The sequence below is a fragment of the Oncorhynchus nerka genome, linkage group LG20, assembly GCF_034236695.1.
Source record: "Oncorhynchus nerka isolate Pitt River linkage group LG20, Oner_Uvic_2.0, whole genome shotgun sequence".
Lineage (NCBI taxonomy): Eukaryota > Metazoa > Chordata > Actinopteri > Salmoniformes > Salmonidae > Oncorhynchus > Oncorhynchus nerka.
In genome coordinates this window covers 25190290-25210262 of record NC_088415.1, presented here as the reverse complement: position 1 = coordinate 25210262, position 19973 = coordinate 25190290, and the positions used below count along the sequence as shown (strand labels likewise).

The window sequence follows — 19973 nt, the reverse complement described above, 5'->3', positions numbered from 1 at the left end:
GATTTTCATGCGAATATTAAAAAAATCTACATAAAGAAACTTTCAAAAAACACTATGATGCATTTTGCACCGAATGCTGCAAAACCCAGCACCATACGATGCAAAATGAGTCATGCTGACATGCAAAACATTTTGGGACTATATCAACAATGGAGTTTTCCTTTTGGTGAAAGTACATTTTGTGTGCAATGTCATGACGCACTGATTTTAATGCACAACAATTCAGTTTGGAGGAAACACCAAACTGAAGTCAAGTGTCGATCATCACGTCACCAGAGTAAGACCCTCTATCTATTGGAAATTAGCATCAAGCTCATCAACGTGCACTTTCACCAGCCTGTGAAGTTCATCAAATTATTTCACAAACTGCATGGTTTCCTGAGTCATTATGGGAGGACCACACAGCATATTATCGTGTGACTCCTAGTTTACTTCGATATGATGGTTTCCGGCCGCCATATCGCGCATAATTAATTTTAGAAAACAAAAGATCCCACCATGTCGAACAAACTTGCACCGAAAGTTCCTGTTTCCATCAAAGCGGTCTTGATTTTTCTTTTTACTAGCATGCAAACAGGATGGAAACGTGGTTGTCCCCCAAACATAACCTCGGTGATGTTGTGTACCATCTCCCACAGGGTTTTCCTGAGTAAAAAGGCATCTGGCAAATCATATAATACATTAGAAAAAGAAACGATTAAACAATCAATAAATACAAATATGTTCCAGAACATAAGGAAAGTACACCCACATCCTATTGATGACATCATCCAACAAAGCAAAAGTTGTTTTACCAAATAGCTACGTCTCATTATTCCAATACTGCCATTTTTTTGGCAGTCATCTATAGATCATACCTCTCATACTCAAAATAATAATTGTGCAACATTCTTGAAATAAACAAATTATATTACAATCCTGTTCCCATTTCACAGTATGGGCTTCAGTAAAAAAATAAAACAATGTCGTCTGACATGATACATCATACTAGATACAAAGTATATTTCCAAAATGTATTTTTCCCACCTGTGCAAAACTGTAAAGTTGTAACAAGCAAGCAACATTTCACTGTATGATATGGAATTAATCATTTCTATAAATGTAAATGTAAATGTAAATTTCAATGTTAGACTTTCCTTATCAATCTCCTCAGTACAAAGCTCCTAACTACTTGCAGTATCAACCATGGAGAACTGATTTTGCAGTCATTACCATAATCCCCTCCCCAACACAAATTCAGACATGTGAACAAATAAATTCAGTAATCCATACCAACAAAAATAGCATACCCACTCGAATGTGAACACTGAGGACAGTAGATGTGAATATAATACAGCATGAAAAATGTACTGTTAAAATCAGTGGAAACCACCCAGACCCAACATCCTAGGAATCTCTGTAGAAGTCAGAACGTATGCCATTCTGAGAGGATTGGAAAAGTGTAAGCAATATGCAGAGAATTTAATTTGGCGTATAGTAATAGACAGCAATATGAAGTTAACGTATGGCTTATACCTATGTTATCTGATGGAGTCAATTTTGGGATTGGCCATAAATGTACACATTTATGGCCTTTAGTCTGCCTTGGATTCTTCCCTCCCTCCCTCCCTCCCTTCCTTCCTTCCTTCCTTCCTTCCTTCCTTCCTTCCTTCCTTCCTTCCTTCCTTCCTTCCTTCCTTCAGGAAGATCCCATGTCTTGGTCTGAACTTGGCTGGTAGATGGATTCCACATCCATCACCTCCACTTCATTTTTCACTTCTTTTACATTTGTCTGTCCCTTTAAAGCTTTCTCTGTGTTCTCCCCATCCACTGGCACTGCTTTGTTATCAGTCACATCACTAAAGTCAGTCCTTGGGTGTTTTTCACCTCGTTCTGAGGAGTCCGATGGCAAGTGCTTTTTGGGGGAATCCTTTTTGGTCAAATTCTTCTTGGGCGAATCCTTTTTGGGATCATCAGTCTTGACTTTGTGGGATGATGTCACGGACAGGCTCACCTGATTGGAGTGGTGGTGGTTGTTGTTGTTGTTGGGGACAACCGTGCCTTCCTCCCGCCTGTTGCTAGGCACTCCCTTGTGACCTTCCCTTTTCTTCCTGGTCGGTTGCTCCAACTTCTCAGACTCCATTTCAGATGCAGCTGGCTTGACATTGACTGAGTTCTGGACGCTGTCCTTGGCTTGACTGTTCTCTTTGAGTCCTTCCTCCATACTGTGGTCTCCTTTAACAGACTCTGGGCTGCCTGAATGGTCCATGTCAACATTGTCAGTATTATTACAATTCCTGTTTCCCAGTGGTTCAGAGTCCTCTGAGGAGACCGCTAGCCCAGGAGGATCAACAGAAGACCCCTCGGCCTGCTTATCTCGGTCACTACTCACTGCTTCATCAGTGAACTTGGCAGTCTCTGTCACCTCCTCCGTGACATCCTTCTCTTCCTTCTGGGCTCCCCCTGCCTCTCCTCCTCTAGCCTTGGCTCGTGTGCAGCCCTCCTCCGTTCCCTCAACGTTTCCCTTCTCTGCCTCCTTCAGCTGTTTCTGGATCTTTCGGGGGCACCACACAAACTTGTCCTTGGGCTCGAAGTGCTGGAAGGCGTAGCGCAGCAGCTCTTTGCGCTTCTGCTTGTCGCGCACTGCAAACAGGAAGTAGTCAAACACGCTGCGCTTGATGCTACTCAGGTTCTTTTTGACCAGCGTCTCCTCCAGGAAAAAGCGCACCAGTGGACTCTGGTAATGCTCAAAGCCTAGCTCCCCCAGGCTCTTCAGGATGCGCGTGATGCGGAGGTTATTGTGCATGTTCCTGAGGGGGCAAAACAAGAGAAGACACAACCAATATTTAGATGGAGGACCCCTGTTTACAGTGAACACCACCTACTACTAAGACAAATAAATTAGTGTTTCTCATTTAGAAATTGGACCAAGAATGGTCATAAGTGGTTCAACATGGCCCCAAGAAACCACACCCTGTAAAGTTGGCCAAGACATGACTTCAGCAACTCACCGTTCAAGGTTGGCGAAGCGTTCCTTCCAGTTGTCGGCACGTTTGACCTCGCCTGTGTCTTTATTGACCAGCTGGATGCCATAGAAACGCAACATGAGCTCGTAGGACTCTACCAGCCTCTTCTTGGCCTCCTCACTCTCCCGGAAGGCCTGATTACACAGTGGGACAAGAGCACAGAGATCAGATTATAATCATCGCTTTGATGGAGGAGAAGCTCCATTCATATCAAAGTTGTGTCTGCTTACTGGGCCCAAGGGAGTCCTTCGACAAGTCACCCTATGCTTACGATTTCATTAAACAACTCATTTTGAGAAAGGAGCATTGATGTGCCCCTAATACACCACAAAGATCAAGCAAAACATTATGGTGAAGCACTCACCAGGATCTCCGTCTTGGTGAGCTCAGAGGCCATGTAGTTCACTCCAGGCTCCCGCAGTGGAAACAACCTGAGAGCAACAGTGAATTATAACTTGAGATGGCTACATATCAAAATTGTATTTGTCACATGTGCCGAATAAAACAGGTGTAGGCAGACCTTACCGTTAAACGCTTACTTACAAGCCCTTAACCAACAATGCAGTTAAAAAAATATTTACTAAATAAACAGAGTAACACAAAATAACATATATACACATACACACTACCTTTCAAAAGTTTGGGGTCACCTAGAAATGTCATTTTTTGAAAGGCCAGTTGTATTGCTTTTTAAATCAGAACACAGTTTTCAGCTGTGCTAACAATTGCAAAATAGTTTTCTAAATTGATAAACATGGATTAGCTAACACAACGTGCCATTGGAACACAGGAGTGATGGTTGCTGCTAATGGGCTTCTGTACGCCTATGTACATATTCCATAAAAAATCTGCCATTTCCAGCTACAATAGTAATTTACAACATTAACAATGTCTACACTGTATTTCTGATGAATTTGATGTAATTTTAAATGAAAAAAAAAAGAGCTTTCTTTCAAAAACAAGGACATTTCTAAGTGACCCCAAACTTTTGAACGGTAGTGTACACACACACACACACACACACACACACACACACGAGATGGTTTGGGATTAATTGGATGGCAGGGTGAAGGAAAAGCAGCCAACAAGTGCTCAGCATGTGGGAGCTCTTTCAAGACTGTTGGAAAATAATTCCTCATAAAGCTAGTTGAGACAATGCCAAGAGGGTTAAAAGTTGTCATCTACGCAAAAGTGTGGCTACTTTGAAGAATCTAAAAATATATTTTGTTTTGTTTAACACTTTTTTGGTTACTACATGATTCCATATGCATTATTGCATAGTTTTGATGTCTTCACCGTTATTCAACAATGTAGAAAATAGTTTAAAAAATTAATGAAATGGGTAGGCATCCAAACTTTTGACAACAGTCTTGAAGGCGTTCCCATATATGCTGAGCACTTGTTGGCTGTTTTCCCTTCACTCTACCATCCCAAACTATCTCAATTGGGTTGAGGTCAGGTGATTGTGAAGAACAGGTCATCTGATGCATCACTCTCCTTCTTGGGTCAAATAGCCCTTACACAGCCTGGGAGGTGTGTTGGGTCACTGTCCTCTTGAAAAACGAATGATAGTGGGACTAAGTGCAAACCAGATGGGATGAATTATCACTACAGAATGCGGTGTTAGCCATGCTGGTTAAGTGTGCCTTGAATTCTAAATAAATCAGACAGTGTCACCAGCAAAGCACCCCCACACCATAACACCTCCTCCTCCATGCTTTACAGTGGGAAATACACATGCTGAGATCATCTGTTTACCCACACCACAAAGACACGGCGGTTGGAAACAAAAACATCCAATTTAGACTCCAGACCAAAGGACACATTTCCACCAGTCTATTTTTTAAATGTAACCTTTATTTAACTAAGCAAGTCAGTTAAGAACAAATTCTTATTTACAATAACAGCCTACTGGGGAACAGTGGGTTAACTGGACTTGTTCAGGGGCAGAACGACAGATTTTTTACCTTGTCAGCGCAGGGATTTGATCCAGCAACCTTTCGGTTACTGGCCCAACGATCTAACCACTAGGCTTCCTGCCACTCTAATGTCCATTGCTTGTGTTTCTTGGCCCAAGCAAGTCTCTTCTTATTAGTGTCCTTTAGTAGTGGTTTCTTCGCAGCAATTCAACCATGGAGGCATGAGATGAGATGTGTCCGTTACTTGAACTCTGAAGCATTTATTTGGGATGCAATTTGAGGTGCAGTTAACTCTAATGAATTTTATCTTCTGCAGCAGAGTTAACTCTTCCTTTCCTGTGGCTTGGTTTTTGCGGCTGCACTTGAAGAAACTTTCAAAGTCATTGAAATGTTCCGCATTGACTGACCTTCATGTCTTAAAGCAATGTGATCTGCCTGTCTGGGTTGGCACCCCCCCTTGGGTTGTGCCATGGCGGAGATCTTTGTGGGCTATACTCGGCCTTGTCTCAGGATGGTAAGTTGGTGGTTGAAGATATCCCCCTAGTGGTGTGGGGGCTGTGCTTTGACAAAGTGGGTGGGGTTATATCCTTCCTGTTTGGCCCTGTCCGGGGGTATTATCGGATTGGGCCACAGTGTCTCCTGACCCCTCCTGTCTCAGCCTCCAGTATTTATGCTGCAGTAGTTTGTGGCGGGGGGCTAGGGTCAGTTTGTTATATCTGGAGTACTTCTCTCTTATCCGGTGTCCTGTGTGAATTTAAGTATGCTCTCTCTAATTCTCTCTTTCTCTCTCTCGGAGGACCTGAGCCCTAGGACCATGCCTCAGGACTACCTGGCATGATGACTCCTTGCTGTCCCCAGTCCACCTGGCCGTGCTGCTGCTCCAGTTTCAACTGTTCTGCCTGTTCACCGGACATGCTACCTGTCCCAGACCTATTATTTGACCATGCTGGTCATTTATGAACATTTGAACATCTTTGCCATGTTCTGTTATAATCTCCACCAGGCACAGCCAGAAGAGGACAGGCCACCCCTCATAGCCTAGTTCCTCTCTAGGTTTCGGCCTTTCTAGGGAGTTTTTCAGAGCCAACGTGCTTAAACACCTGCATTGTCTGCTGTTTGGGGTTTTAGGCTGAGTTTCTGTACAGCACTTTGAGATATCAGCTGATGTACGAAGGGCTATATACAGTGGGGCAAAAAGTATTTAGTCAGCCACCAATTGTGCAAGTTCTCCCACTTAAAAAGATGAGAGGCCTGTAATTTTCATAGGTACACTTCAACTATTACAGACAAAATGCGGGGAAAAAATCCAGAAAATCACATTGTAGGATTTTTAATGAATTTATTTGCAAATTAATTTAACTTCTTGGTGACAGGGGGCAATATTTTCACATCCGGATGAAATGCATGCCCGAATTCAACTGCCTGCTACTCATCCCCAGAAGATAAAATATGCATATTATTAGTAGATTTGGATAGAAAACACCCTGAAGTTTCTAAAACTGTTTGAATCATGTCTGAGTATAACAGAACTTATTTGGCAGGAGAAACCCAGAGGACAAACCATTCAGATTTATTTTATTTTTTAGGTCACTCTTTTCAATGGGTTTTCATTGAGAATCCAGATTTCTAAGGGACCTTGTTGCAGTTCCTATCGCTTCCACTGGATGTCAACAGTCTTTAGAAATTGGTTGAGGTTTTCCTTTGTGTAATGGCCATCTTGAATGAGGGTAACTTGAAGTGTACTGTTAGATAGAGGCGCGTGACCAGAAAGCATGCTACAGATCATCCAGTCTTCAATTTTATCAATCATTTACGTAAAAAAATACCTCAAGTTGTATTACAAAAGTAGTTTGAAATGTTTTGGCAAAGTTTACAGGTAACTTTTGAGATATTTTGTAGTCACGTTGCGCAAGTTGGAACCAGTGTTTTTCTGGATCAAACGCACCAAATAAATTTACATTTTGGATATATAGACGGAATTAATCGAACAAAAGGACCATTTGTGATGTTTATGGGACATATTGGAGTGCCAACAAAAGAAGCTCAAAGGTAAGGCATGAATTATATTTTTATTTCTGTGTTTAGCGCCTGCAGGGTTGAAATATGCTTTTCTTTCTTTGTTTGCTATGGTACTATCCTCAGATAATAGAATTGTTTGCTTTTTGAAATCTGACATGTTGGCTGGATTCACAACACGTGTAGCTTTAATTTGCTATCTTGCATGTGTGATTTCATGAAAGTTTGATTTTCATAGTAATTTATTTGAATTTGGCGCTCTGCATTTTCTCTGGCTTTTGGCCAGGTTGGACGCTACCGTCCCACATATCCCAGAGACGTTAAACCTTGGAGTACTTCCGGGTTGGAGCGAGCGGTCGCATCTGCACTCGGTCCGCAGGTAGTATTACATTGACCAAAGTACAACGGTTTGATTTGTCTAATCTTATCAATTTCTTCTTAGCTAGCTACACAGCCGTCTTTGTATCATAGATAATTGCGTAATTATCGTATTTCGTCGTCCTAACGCAGTCTACACTGCCCTGCAGCTAGCCAGCTAGCTAACGTCCACCGTTAGCTAGTCCACCGTCTACCGATTAGCAGCACAACTATTACACTCAACTGAACGACTTGATTAGTGTAGTGTTAGCTAGCTACATAGTTGTCTTTGCTGTCTTCGTACCTAAGATAATTGTGTAGTTTAGAGTGTGTAGTTTTATGTCGTCCTTAACATAGGAGACTCTGCTAGCTAGCCAACAGCTAGCCAACGTCTACCGAACAGAACTTCTGCACTCAACAATCCGGTCGCATTTCGCTTCGCTCCACAGGTAGTATCACATTTTTCATTTCATTTCATTACAGTACAACGGCTTGATTTGTTTGATCGTAGCTAGCTACATAGCTAGCTACATAGCCGTCTTTGTATCAAAGATAATTGTGTAGTCTAGAGCGATTTCCTAGGTTAGTTAGCCAGCTATTGTCGTTCTTTTAACGCAGCGTAACGTAATCAACACTGCTAGCTAGCCAGCTAGCCCCGAATAGCAGCACAGTAGAAACTATTACACTCAACGGAACGACTTGATTAGTGTAGTGTCAACAACGCAGCCAATGCCAACTAGCCTACTTAGTCAACAACGCAGCCTCTGCCAGCTAGCCTACTTCAGCAGTACTGTATCATTTTAATCATTTTAGTCAATAAGATTCTTGCTACGTAAGCTTAACTCTCTGAACACTCGTGACGTGTAGTCCACTTGTCATTCCAATCTCCTTTGCATTAGCGTAGCCTCTTGTGTAGCCTGTCAACTATGTGTCTGTCTATCCCTGTTCTCTCCTCTCTGCACAGACCATACAAACGCTCCACACCGCGTGGCCGCGGCCACCTAATCTGGTGGTCCCAGCGCGCACGACCCACGTGGAGTTCCAGGTCTCCGGTAGCCTCTGGAACTGCCGATCTGCGGCCAACAAGGCAGAGTTCATCTCCGCCTATGTCTCCCTCCAGTCCCTCGACTTCTTGGCACTGACGGAAACATGGATCACCACAGACAACACTGCTACTCCTACTGCTCTCTCTTCGTCTGCCCACGTGTTCTCGCACACCCGAGAGCTTCTGGTCAGCGGGGTGGTGGCACCGGGATCCTCATCTCTCCCAAGTGGTCATTCTCTCTTTCTCCCCTTACCCATCTGTCTATCGCCTCCTTTGAATTCCATGCTGTCACAGTTACCAGCCCTTTCAAGCTTAACATCCTTATCATTTATCGCCCTCCAGGTTCCCTCGGAGAGTTCATCAATGAGCTTGATGCCTTGATCAGCTCCTTTCCTGAGGACGGCTCACCTCTCACAGTTCTGGGCGACTTTAACCTCCCCACGCCTACCTTTGACTCATTCCTCTCTGCCTCCTTCTTTCCACTCCTCTCCTCTTTTGACCTCACCCTCTCACCTTCCCCCCTACTCACAAGGCAGGAAATACGCTCGACCTCATCTTTACTAGATGCTGTTCTTCCACTAACCTCGTTGCAACTCCCCTCCAAGTCTCCGACCACTACCTTGTATCCTTTTCCCTCTCGCTCTCATCCAACACTTCCCACACTGCCCCTACTCGGATGGTATCGCGCCGTCCCAACCTTCGCTCTCTCTCCCCGCTACTCTCTCCTCTTCCATCCTATCATCTCTTCCCTCTGCTCAAACCTTCTCCAACCTATCTCCTGATTCTGCCTCCTCAACCCTCCTCTCCTCCCTTTCTGCATCCTTTGACTCTCTATGTCCCCTATCCTCCAGGCCGGCTCGGTCCTCCCCTCCCGCTCCGTGGCTCGACGACTCATTGCGAGCTCACAGAACAGGGCTCCGGGCAGCCGAGCGGAAATGGAGGAAAACTCGCCTCCCTGCGGACCTGACATCCTTTCACTCCCTCCTCTCTACATTTTCCTCTTCTCTCTCTGCTGCTAAAGCCACTTTCTACCACTCTAAATTCCAAGCATCTGCCTCTAACCCTAGGAAGCTCTTTGCAACCTTCTCCTCCCTCCTGAATCCTCCTCCCCCTCCCCCCTCCTCCCTCTCTGCAGATGACTTCGTCAACCATTTTGAAAAGAAGGTCGACGACATCCGATCCTCGTTTGCTAAGTCAAACGACACCGCTGGTTCTGCTCACACTGCCCTACCCTGTGCTCTGACCTCTTTCTCCCCCTCTCTCCAGATGAAATCTCGCGTCTTGTGACGGCCGGCCGCCCTACAACCTGCCCGCTTGACCCTATCCCCTCCTCTCTTCTCCAGACCATTTCCGGAGACCTCCTCCCTTACCTCACCTCGCTCATCAACTCATCCCTGACCGCTGGCTACGTCCCTTCCGTCTTCAAGAGAGCGAGAGTTGCACCCCTTCTGAAAAAACCTACACTCGATCCCTCCGATGTCAACAACTACAGACCAGTATCCCTTCTTTCTTTTCTCTCCAAAACTCTTGAACGTGCCGTCCTTGGCCAGCTCTCCCGCTATCTCTCTCAGAATGACCTTCTTGATCCAAATCAGTCAGGTTTCAAGACTAGTCATTCAACTGAGACTGCTCTTCTCTGTATCACGGAGCGCTCCGCACTGCTAAAGCTAACTCTCTCTCCTCTGCTCTCATCCTTCTAGACCTATCGGCTGCCTTCGATACTGTGAACCATCAGATCCTCCTCTCCACCCTCTCCGAGTTGGGCATCTCCGGCGCGGCCCACGCTTGGATTGCGTCCTACCTGACAGGTCGCTCCTACCAGGTGGCGTGGCGAGAATCCGTCTCCACACCACGTGCTCTCACCACTGGTGTCCCCAGGGCTCTGTTCTAGGCCCTCTCCTATTCTCGCTATACACCAAGTCACTTGGCTCTGTCATAACCTCACATGGTCTCTCCTATCATTGCTATGCAGACGACACACAATTAATCTTCTCCTTTCCCCCTTCTGATGACCAGGTGGCGAATCGCATCTCTGCATGTCTGGCAGACATATCCGTGTGGATGACGGATCACCACCTCAAGCTGAACCTCGGCAAGACGGAGCTGCTCTTCCTCCCGGGAAGGACTGCCCGTTCCATGATCTCGCCATCACGGTTGACAACTCCATTGTGTCCTCCTCCCAGAGCGCTAAGAACCTTGGCGTGATCCTGGACAACACCCTGTCGTTCTCAACTAACATCAAGGCGGTGGCCCGTTCCTGTAGGTTCATGCTCTACAACATCCGCAGAGTACGACCCTGCCTCACACAGGAAGCGGCGCAGGTCCTAATCCAGGCACTTGTCATCTCCCGTCTGGATTACTGCAACTCGCTGTTGGCTGGGCTCCCTGCCTGTGCCATTAAACCCCTACAACTCATCCAGAACGCCGCAGCCCGTCTGGTGTTCAACCTTCCCAAGTTCTCTCACGTCACCCCGCTCCTCCGCTCCCTCCACTGGCTTCCAGTTGAAGCTCGCATCCGCTACAAGACCATGGTGCTTGCCTACGGAGCTGTGAGGGGAACGGCACCTCAGTACCTCCAGGCTCTGATCAGGCCCTACACCCAAACAAGGGCACTGCGTTCATCCACCTCTGGCCTGCTCGCCTCCCTACCACTGAGGAAGTACAGTTCCCGCTCAGCCCAGTCAAAACTGTTCGCTGCTCTGGCCCCCCAATGGTGGAACAAACTCCCTCACGACGCCAGGACAGCGGAGTCAATCACCACCTTCCGGAGACACCTGAAACCCCACCTCTTTAAGGAATACCTAGGATAGGATAAAGTAATCCCTCTCACCCCCCCTCCCCCTGAAAAGATTTAGATGCACTACTGTTCCACTGGAGGTCATAAGGTGAATGCACCAATTTGTAAGTCGCTCTGGATAAGTGCGTCTGCTAAATGACTTAAATGTAAATGTAAATGCAAATGGGTCTTCCAAATGGACAATGATCCAAAGCATACTTCCAAAGTTCTGGCAAAATGGCTTAAGGACAACAAAGTCAAGGTATTGGAGTGACCATCACAAAGCCATGACCTCAATCCTATAGAACATTTGTGGGCAGAACTAAAAAAGCGTGTGCGAGCCCGGAGGCCTACAAACCTGACTCAGTTACACCAGCTCTGTCAGGAGGAATGGGCCAAAATTCACCCAACTTATTGTGGGAAGCTTGTGGAAGGCTACCCGAAACGTTTGACCCAAGTTAAACAATTTAAAGGCAATGCTACCAAATACTAATTGAGTGTATGAAAACTTCTGACCCACTGGGAATGTGATGAAAGAAATAAAAGCTGAAATAAATCACTCTACTATTATTCTGACATTTCACATTCTTTAAATAAAGTGGTGATCCTAACTGACCTAAAACAGGGAATCTTTACAAGGATTAAATGTCAGGAATTGTGAAAAACTGAGTTTAAATCTATTTGGCTAAGGTGTATGTAAACTTCCAACTTCAACTGTATGTGTAGGTGTTGCTTCACAGACCCCAGTGCACCATAAAGGTCTATTTTTGTCTGATTCTACTGCTTGCATCAGTTACTTGATGTGGAATAGAGTTCCATGTAGGCATGGCTCTATGTAGTACTGTGCGCCTCCCATAGTCTGTTCTCGACTTGGGGACTGTGAAGAGACCTCTGGTGGCATGTCTTGTGGTGTATGCATGGTGTCCGAGCTGTGTGCCAATCGTTTAAAACAGACCGCTTGGTGCTTTCAATGTCAATACCTCTCACAAATAAAAGTAGTGATGAAGTCAATCTCTCCTCCACTTTCAGCCAGTGCATATTATTAATGTTTGCCCTCTGTGTACATCCAAGGACCAGTTGTGCTGCCCTGTTCTGAGCTAAATGCAATTTTCCTAAATCCCTTTGTGGCCACAAGACTGAACAGTAGTCAAGGTGCGACAACTAGGGTCTGTAGGACCTGCCTTGTTGATAGTGCTGTTAGGGTAGAGTAGCACTTTATTATGGACAGACTTTATTCGCTACTGTTGAATCAATATGTTTAAACCATGACAGTATACAATCCAGGATTACCTTAACCTGCTCAATTTCCACATTATTTATTACAATATTTAGTTGAGGTTTAGTGAATGATTTGTCCCAAATACAATGCTTTTTTAAATTTTTTATATTTAGGACTAACTTATTCCTTGCCACCCATTCTGAAACTAACTGCAGCTCTTTGTTAAGTGTTGCAGTCATTTCAGTTTTTGTAGTAGCTGACGTAGTAGCTGACGTGTATAGCGTTGAGTCATCCGCATACATAAACACACTGCCATTACTCCAGCGGCATGTCATTCTTGTTAATCCAGCTGCTGTCAGATTTCAAAAAGGCTTTACGGCGAAAGCAGACCATGCAAAATGTCAATTTATTTGGCACGTTTGATTCAGAAATACACTGGTTTCAACTCGCCTAACATGCCTACAAAGTATCTAATAAGTTACCTGTAAACTTGGTCCAAACATTTCAAACAACGTTCCTAATCCAACCTTAGGTACCCTAAAACGTAAATAATCGATAAAATTTAAGACGGGATATACTGTTTTTCAATAACGGATAAAAACAACATAAAGTGCGTTCCAGGTCAAGCGCACCAAAATACTTGGATGGACCAAGAGTTCATCTGAGTGACACATGGAAAGAACAGGACTACTTCTTCATTTCTCAAAAGAAAAACCAATTTCTAAAGACTGACATCTAGTGAAAGCCATAGGAACTGCAACCAGGTTCCTCAAAAATAGGGTTTCCCATAGAAAACTAATTGAAAACAGTGACCTAAAGGTTTTTATTTTTCCTGGATGGTTAGACCTAGGGGTTTCGCCTGCCAAATCAGTTCTGTTATACACAGACATTATTTTAACAGTTTTGGAAACTTTAGAGTGTTTTCTATCCAAATCTACCAATTATATGCATATCCTAGCTTCTGGGCCTGAGTAACAGGCAGTTTACTTTGGGCACGCTTTTCATCCGGAGGTGAAAATAGTGCCCCCTAACCCAAAGAGGTTTTAATCAGTTTGGTCACGACTTCTCAATTTGCAGAACATTTGCCAATCATTTGTGCAGCCAGACTTATTTGCCATTACTTTTGCCTCATCCCTCTCAACCATACACATTTTAAATTCCTCATCAATCCATGGGGATGTAACAGTTTTTACAGTCATTCTCTTAATGGGTGCATGCTTATTAGTAACTGGGATAAGCAATTTCATAGATGTAGCACTTGACACATTTTGTTTGCTCGTCATTACACACCACGGACCAACAAATATTATTTACATTAACATAGGAATCACGACGCAACTTATTGCATGACCTCTTATACACTATATTAGGCCCAGCCTTTGGAACTTTGGCTTTCCTAGATTTGGCTACTATATTTTGATCACGACATCCGATGTACCTGAATATTGCCTTCAAGTACATTTCTGCAGCATTAGTAAAGATGTGATCAATATATGATCATTTCATTCCTATGCTGTTTGTAACTAAACTGGTAGGTTGACTGAACCTGAACCATGTTGCAGGCACTGGTTACAGTTTGAAGCCTTTTCTTGAGTGGGCAGCTTGATGAAAGCCAGTCAATACTTAAATAACCCAGAAAATATACCTCTTGATATCACATACTTTATCAAGCATTTCACACCTTATCCAGATACTGACTTGTTAGCACTTGGCCTATAAAGCTTCCCACAAGAATGAGCTTTAGGTGAGGCAGATGAACCTGTAGCCATATTACTTCAACAGTATTTAACGCGAGATCCTCTAATCTTTACAGAAATGTGGTTCCGAATATAAAACAGCAACACCTCCACTGGCATTTGTATTTTCTGTAAATGTTTTAAACTTCTATTGTCTCCACTGTAAAGGTATTGTCTGAGATTGAGATATTTATATTCTGACTCATGTCAAATTATTAATTTCATTAACCTTGTTTAACTTTTTATGGCTGCAGGGGCAGTATTGAGTAGCTTGGATGAAAAGGTGCCCATTGTAAATGGCCAGCTCCTCAGTCTCAGTTGCTAATATATGCATATTATTATTAGTATTGGATAGAAAACACTGAAGTTTCTAAAACGGTTTGAATTATGTCTGAGTATAACAAATCAAATCAAATTTATTTATATAGCCCTTCGTACATCAGCTGATATCTCAAAGTGCTGTACAGAAACCCAGCCTAAAACCCCAAACAGCAAACAATGCAGGTGTAACAGAACTCATATAGCAGGCAAAAACCTGAGAAATTACACTTCCTGTTTTTTTTCTGGGGGTAGCAGATCTTCAATCAAGCTCTCATTGAAATTACAGCAAGATGTGGATGAGTTTTCACTTCCTACGCCTTCCACTAGATGTCAACAGTCAATATAACTTTGTCTGATGACTAATGTGAAGGGGGTCGAATGACACAGGAAATAGTCACCACTGTCACGGGTTGACCATGCATTCACTATGCGCATTCACAGGGGAAGCACCTGCATTCCACCGCTCATTTGAAGTCATTCTAATTCTCCGGTTGGAACGTTATTCAAGATATATGTAAACATTCTAAAGATTGATTCAGTACATCGTTTGACATGTTTCTACTGACTGTTACGGAACTTTTGGACATTTCGTCACATTATAGTGGACACGCTTTGTGACTTTGGAATTGTTACCAAACGCGCTAACCAAAGTAGCTAATTGGACATAAATAACGGACATTTTCGAACAAATGAAGCATTTATTGTGGACCTGGGATTCCTAGGACTGCATTCTGATGAAGTAAGGAAACATTTATCATGTATTTTCTGGTTTCTGTTGACTCCAACATGGCGGCTAATTTGGCTTCTGTTCTGAGCGCTGTCTCAGATTATTGCATGTGTTGCTTTTCCGTAAACTTTTTTTGAAATCTGACACAGCGGTTGCATTAAGGAGAGGTATATCTATAATTCCATGTGTATAACTTGTATTATCTACATTTATGATGAGTATTTCTGTTAAACCGATGTGGGTATGCAAAATCACTTGATGTTTTTGGAACTAGTGAATCTAAATAGCCAATGTAAACTCAGATTTTTTTTATATAAATATGAACTTTATCAAAAAACATGCATGTATTGTGTAACATGAAGTCCTATGAGTGTCATCTGATGAAGATAAATTAAGGTTAGTGATTCATTTTCTCTTTATTTCTGCTTTTTGTGAATGCTATATTTCGCTGGAAAATGGCTGTGCTTATTGTGGTTTGGTGGAGACCTAACAATCGTTTGTAGTGCTTTCACTGAAAAGCCTATTTGAAATCAGACACTTTGGTGGGATTACCTTTAAAATGATATAAGACACGTGTATGTTTTAGGAATTGTAATTATGAGATTTCTGTGGTTTGAATTTGGCGCCCTCTATTTTCACTGGTAGTTGTCATATCGATCCCGGTATTGGGATTGCAGCCATAACAAGCTAACCTCTTGAAGCTAGGGGGCACTATTTTTATGTTTGGAAAAATAACGTTCCCAAAGTAAACGGCCTATTTCTCAGGACCAGATGTTAGAACATGCATATACTTGACAGATTAGGATAGAAAACTCTAAACTTTCCAAAACTGTCAAAATATTGTCTGAGTATAACATAACTGATATTGCAGGCGAAACCCTGAGAAAAATCAAACCAGGAAGTGGCTTCTATTTTGAAAACTCCATGTTCCATAGCCTCCCATTGCTCCATTTAAAGGGATATCAACCAGATTCCTTTTCCTATCACTTCCTCAAGGTGTCAGTCTTCAGACATAGTTTCAGGCTTTTATTTTGAAGAATGAGCGTGAACGACCACATTGCGTAAATGGATAGGTGGGGGCTCAGAGTGAATTGTGCGCAAAAAGAGAAAGGCGGCCATTGTTACTCCCGGTCCTAGTGAAAAGCCAACTGTCCCGGTTGATATATTAATCGAATAGATATTTGAAAAACACCCTGAGGATTGATTATAAAAAACGTCTGACATGTTTCTGTGGACATTATGGATATAATTTGGAATTTTTTGTCTGCGTTGTCGTGACCGCTCTTTCCGGTGGATTCCTTGGCATAACGCACCAAACTAACGGAGGTATTTGGATATAAAAAATATCTTTATGGAACAGAAGGAACATTTGTTGTGTAACTGGGAGTATTGTGAGTGAAAACATCCGAAGATCAAAGGTAATAGATTAATTTGATTGCTTTTCGTGACCAAGTTACCTGATGCTAAGTGTACTTATTGTTTTGTCGAGCGATCGATAAACGCTGTAAAGCATAACTTCAAAATCTGAGACAACAGGTGGATTAACAAAAGGCTAAACTGTGTTTTGTAATATTGCACTTGTGATTTCATGAATATGAATATTTTATAGTAATATTATTTGACTGTGCTATTCAGCGTTGCTGATGACAATTATCCCGGATCCGGTATGGGTGGTTCAGAACTTCTTATGGCTTGGGGGCAGTATTTCGACATCTGGATTAGAAGCATGCCCAAATTAAACTGCTTGTTACTCAAGCCCAGAAGCTAGGATATGCATAAAATTGGTAGATTTGGATAGAAAACTATAAAGTTTCCAGAACTGTTAAAATAATGTATAACATTATGAGTATAACAGAACGGATATGGCAGACAAAAACCTGAGGAAAATCCATCCAGGAAGTGGGATTTTTTTGATGTGGGTATTTTCAATTGAATGCCTCGAGTATCTAATGGGTTAGGACCCATATTGTAGTTCCTATCGCTTCCACTAGATGTCAGTCTTTAGACATTGTTTCAGGCTTGTTTTCTGAAAAATCAAGAAGAATAAAACCCTTTTTGTCAGTGGGACTGAGAAAGAATGCAGAGCTAGTTTGCACGCGTGGCCGAGTGAGCGCCATTCGTTGTTTTTCCTTTCTATTGAATACGCTATTATCCGGTTGAAATATTATCGATTGACAACCTGAGGATTAATTATAAACATCGTTTGACATGTTTCAACGAACCTTACCAGTACTATTAGGATGTATTCGTCTGCATGTTTTGACCGCCTTTGAACCAGTGGATTACTGAACAAAACTGAGTTTTTGGGATATAAAGAGGGACTTTATCAAACAAAACAAACATTTGTGTAGCTGGGACTCTAACCATATGAAGATCTTCAAAGGTAAGTGATTAATTTTAAAATCACTATTTCTGTCTTTTGTAATTCCTTTACATGGTTGTAAAATGTTTGTATGCTTTTGGTAAGCGGGGCGCTGTCCTCAGATAATCGCATGGTATGCTTTCAATATAAAGCCTCTTTGAAATCTGACAAAGCGGCTGGATTAACAAGAAGTTAATCTTTAAACCGATGTATAACACTTGTATTTTTTATGAATGTTTATTATGACTATTTCTGTATTTTGAATTTGGCGCTCTGCAATTTCACCGGATGTTGTTGAGGTGGGTCGCTAGCGGAACACCTGCGCCAGAAAGGTTCAAAGCTAACTGCGTCGATTATATGCCCCCTTTGTTTATCCTACAGTTCTGATTTGGTGTACATGGAGAATACTGTAAGTAACGACCCATGTTCTGAATTCTGTCGAAGTACATTTCAAAAGTGCTGAACAAATAGTTATATTGATTACGTCCGTCCTAGCTCGCTCGTTAACGTCTTAATCCAAATTACGGACTGCCTCTTATCTGCTCGTCGTTGCTATAGGCCATAGTTTGTACATATCAATTGTCAGTAGAAACCACATTTGTTTAAGCAAGTCAGACATCAGCTACAGTGCCTTCGGAAAGAAAGTATTCTGAACTCAACCTTTTCCACATTTTGTTGCGTTAACAGCCTTATTCTAAAATTGATATTTAAAAAATCCTACGCAATCTACACACAATACCCCATAAAGACAATGGGAAAACTGTTTTCTAAAAATGTTTGCAAATGTATGAAAAATAAAACAGGAAAACGTATTTATATAAGTATTCAGACCCTTGGCTATGAGACTCGAAATTGAGCTCAGGTGCATCCTGTTTCCATTGATTATCCTTGAAATGTTTATACAACTTGGGAGTCCAACCGGTGGTAAATTCAATTGATAGGGTCATGATTTGGAAAGGCACATACCGGTCTATATAAGCTCCCACAGTTGACAGTGCATGTCAGAGCAAAAACCATGCCATGAGGTCAAAGGAATTGTCCTTAGAGCCCTGAGACAGGATCGTGTCGAGGAACAGATCTGGGGATGGGTACCAAAACATTTCTGCAGCATTGAAGGTCCAAGAACACAGTGGCCTTAAATCATTATTCAATGGAAGAAATTTGGAACCACCAAGACTCTTCCTACAGCTGGCCACCTGGCCAAACTGAGCAATCGGGGGAGAAGGGCCTTGGTCAGGGAGGTGACCAAGAAACCGATGGTCACTAACAGAGCTCTGGCGTTCCTCTGTGGAGATGGGAGAACCTTCCAAAAGGACAACCATCTCTGCAGCACTCCATCAGTCAGGCCTTTATGGTAGAGCGGCCAGACGGAAGCCACTCCTCAGTAAAAGGCACATGACAGCCTGCTTGTAGTTTGCCAAAAAGGCACCTAAAGACCCTTAGACTATGACCAACAAGATTCTTTGGGTCTGATGAAACCAAGATTGGACTCCGTTTTAAAATGTGGCCTTTTAAGATGTACAGATACATTAGAAATAAATACAACTAGCCCAACAGAAGCAAAGCATTTAGGACCACACTTACCACTGAATGTAGGAGTGAACTCTCTCCAGCCTCTTATAGTCAGTCCTCCATTCTTTATGAAATGACTCGATTAAAATGTCTAAACAAAAATACAAAAGGTAATTACATACAGTACTTTACAAAAGTACCTTGGATTTCTTCACATTTTGTGTTACAATGTGTGATTGAAATTGATTTGGTTGTAATCATGTCAACAATCTACACAAAATATTCTGTGATGTCAAAGTGTAAGATTTTTTTTATTTTTAAGATTCATATAAATTAAAATCTAAAATAGTCTTTGCATAAGTATTCAGCTCCCTGAGTCAATCAATACATGTTAGAAACACCTTTGGGAGCAAATACAGCGGAGTGTTCTTGGGTAAGTCTAAGGGCCCGATCCTGATTTAGGAATTTATACCTTTCCTACGCTCTTCTCAGTATTTGGTATTCAGACTTACCTTTTCAGTTGTGTAACGCAATCTGCAGGTGTGGCTAACTTGTGCGCCACGAATAAATGTAATGCAACCACTGAAAACACTCCCACTTGCTGGCCAAAACATTTTCTTGGAGTTTTCATTCAATGGAGTTTTCAGTACAATTATCTTAAAGCGGAACTGAAATCGTATTAAAATCTGCTCATATACACCCCCATGAAGAATGACACTTAAAAAAATATGACAAGCGAGTAATTAGATAGGGTCATTTTCACGTTTTCATGATTAGAATGTTTGGGAATTACATATACTAAGGCATTTGGGAAAACTCTATAGTAATATAGAGTGGGAAAGCGGCTGTGCATTAGGACAATCCAGAACCGGAGTCTACGCAGACCAGTGCGCCATAGCTAACGGTACAGGAAGACTATACGCAAACACGCCATTTGCCACAAGGGCTTGTCATCATTCACTTTGAACTGGACTGTGT

The 19973-nt window shown here is 42.6% G+C and overlaps 1 protein-coding gene across 2 annotated transcripts in view; it reads right to left on the bottom strand.

Moving 5' to 3' along the window:
• Positions 1 to 1625: 1625 nt before the first annotated feature.
• LOC115102122 (opioid growth factor receptor-like) overlaps positions 1626 to 19973 on the bottom strand; it is a 40060-nt gene continuing 21712 nt past the window's right edge. The window contains exons 4-7 of one of the 2 annotated variants that reach the window (XM_029621722.2): positions 19068 to 19146; positions 3370 to 3436; positions 2991 to 3139; positions 1626 to 2789 (exon numbers count right to left, since the gene is read on the bottom strand). In XM_029621722.2, the coding sequence (XP_029477582.1) occupies positions 1679 to 2789; positions 2991 to 3139; positions 3370 to 3436; positions 19068 to 19146 (1406 nt within the window). In that variant the 3' untranslated portion in view covers positions 1626 to 1678. The remainder of the gene's footprint in view (positions 2790 to 2990; positions 3140 to 3369; positions 3437 to 19067; positions 19147 to 19973) is intronic. The other variant, XM_029621721.2, reaches the window with a different exon arrangement.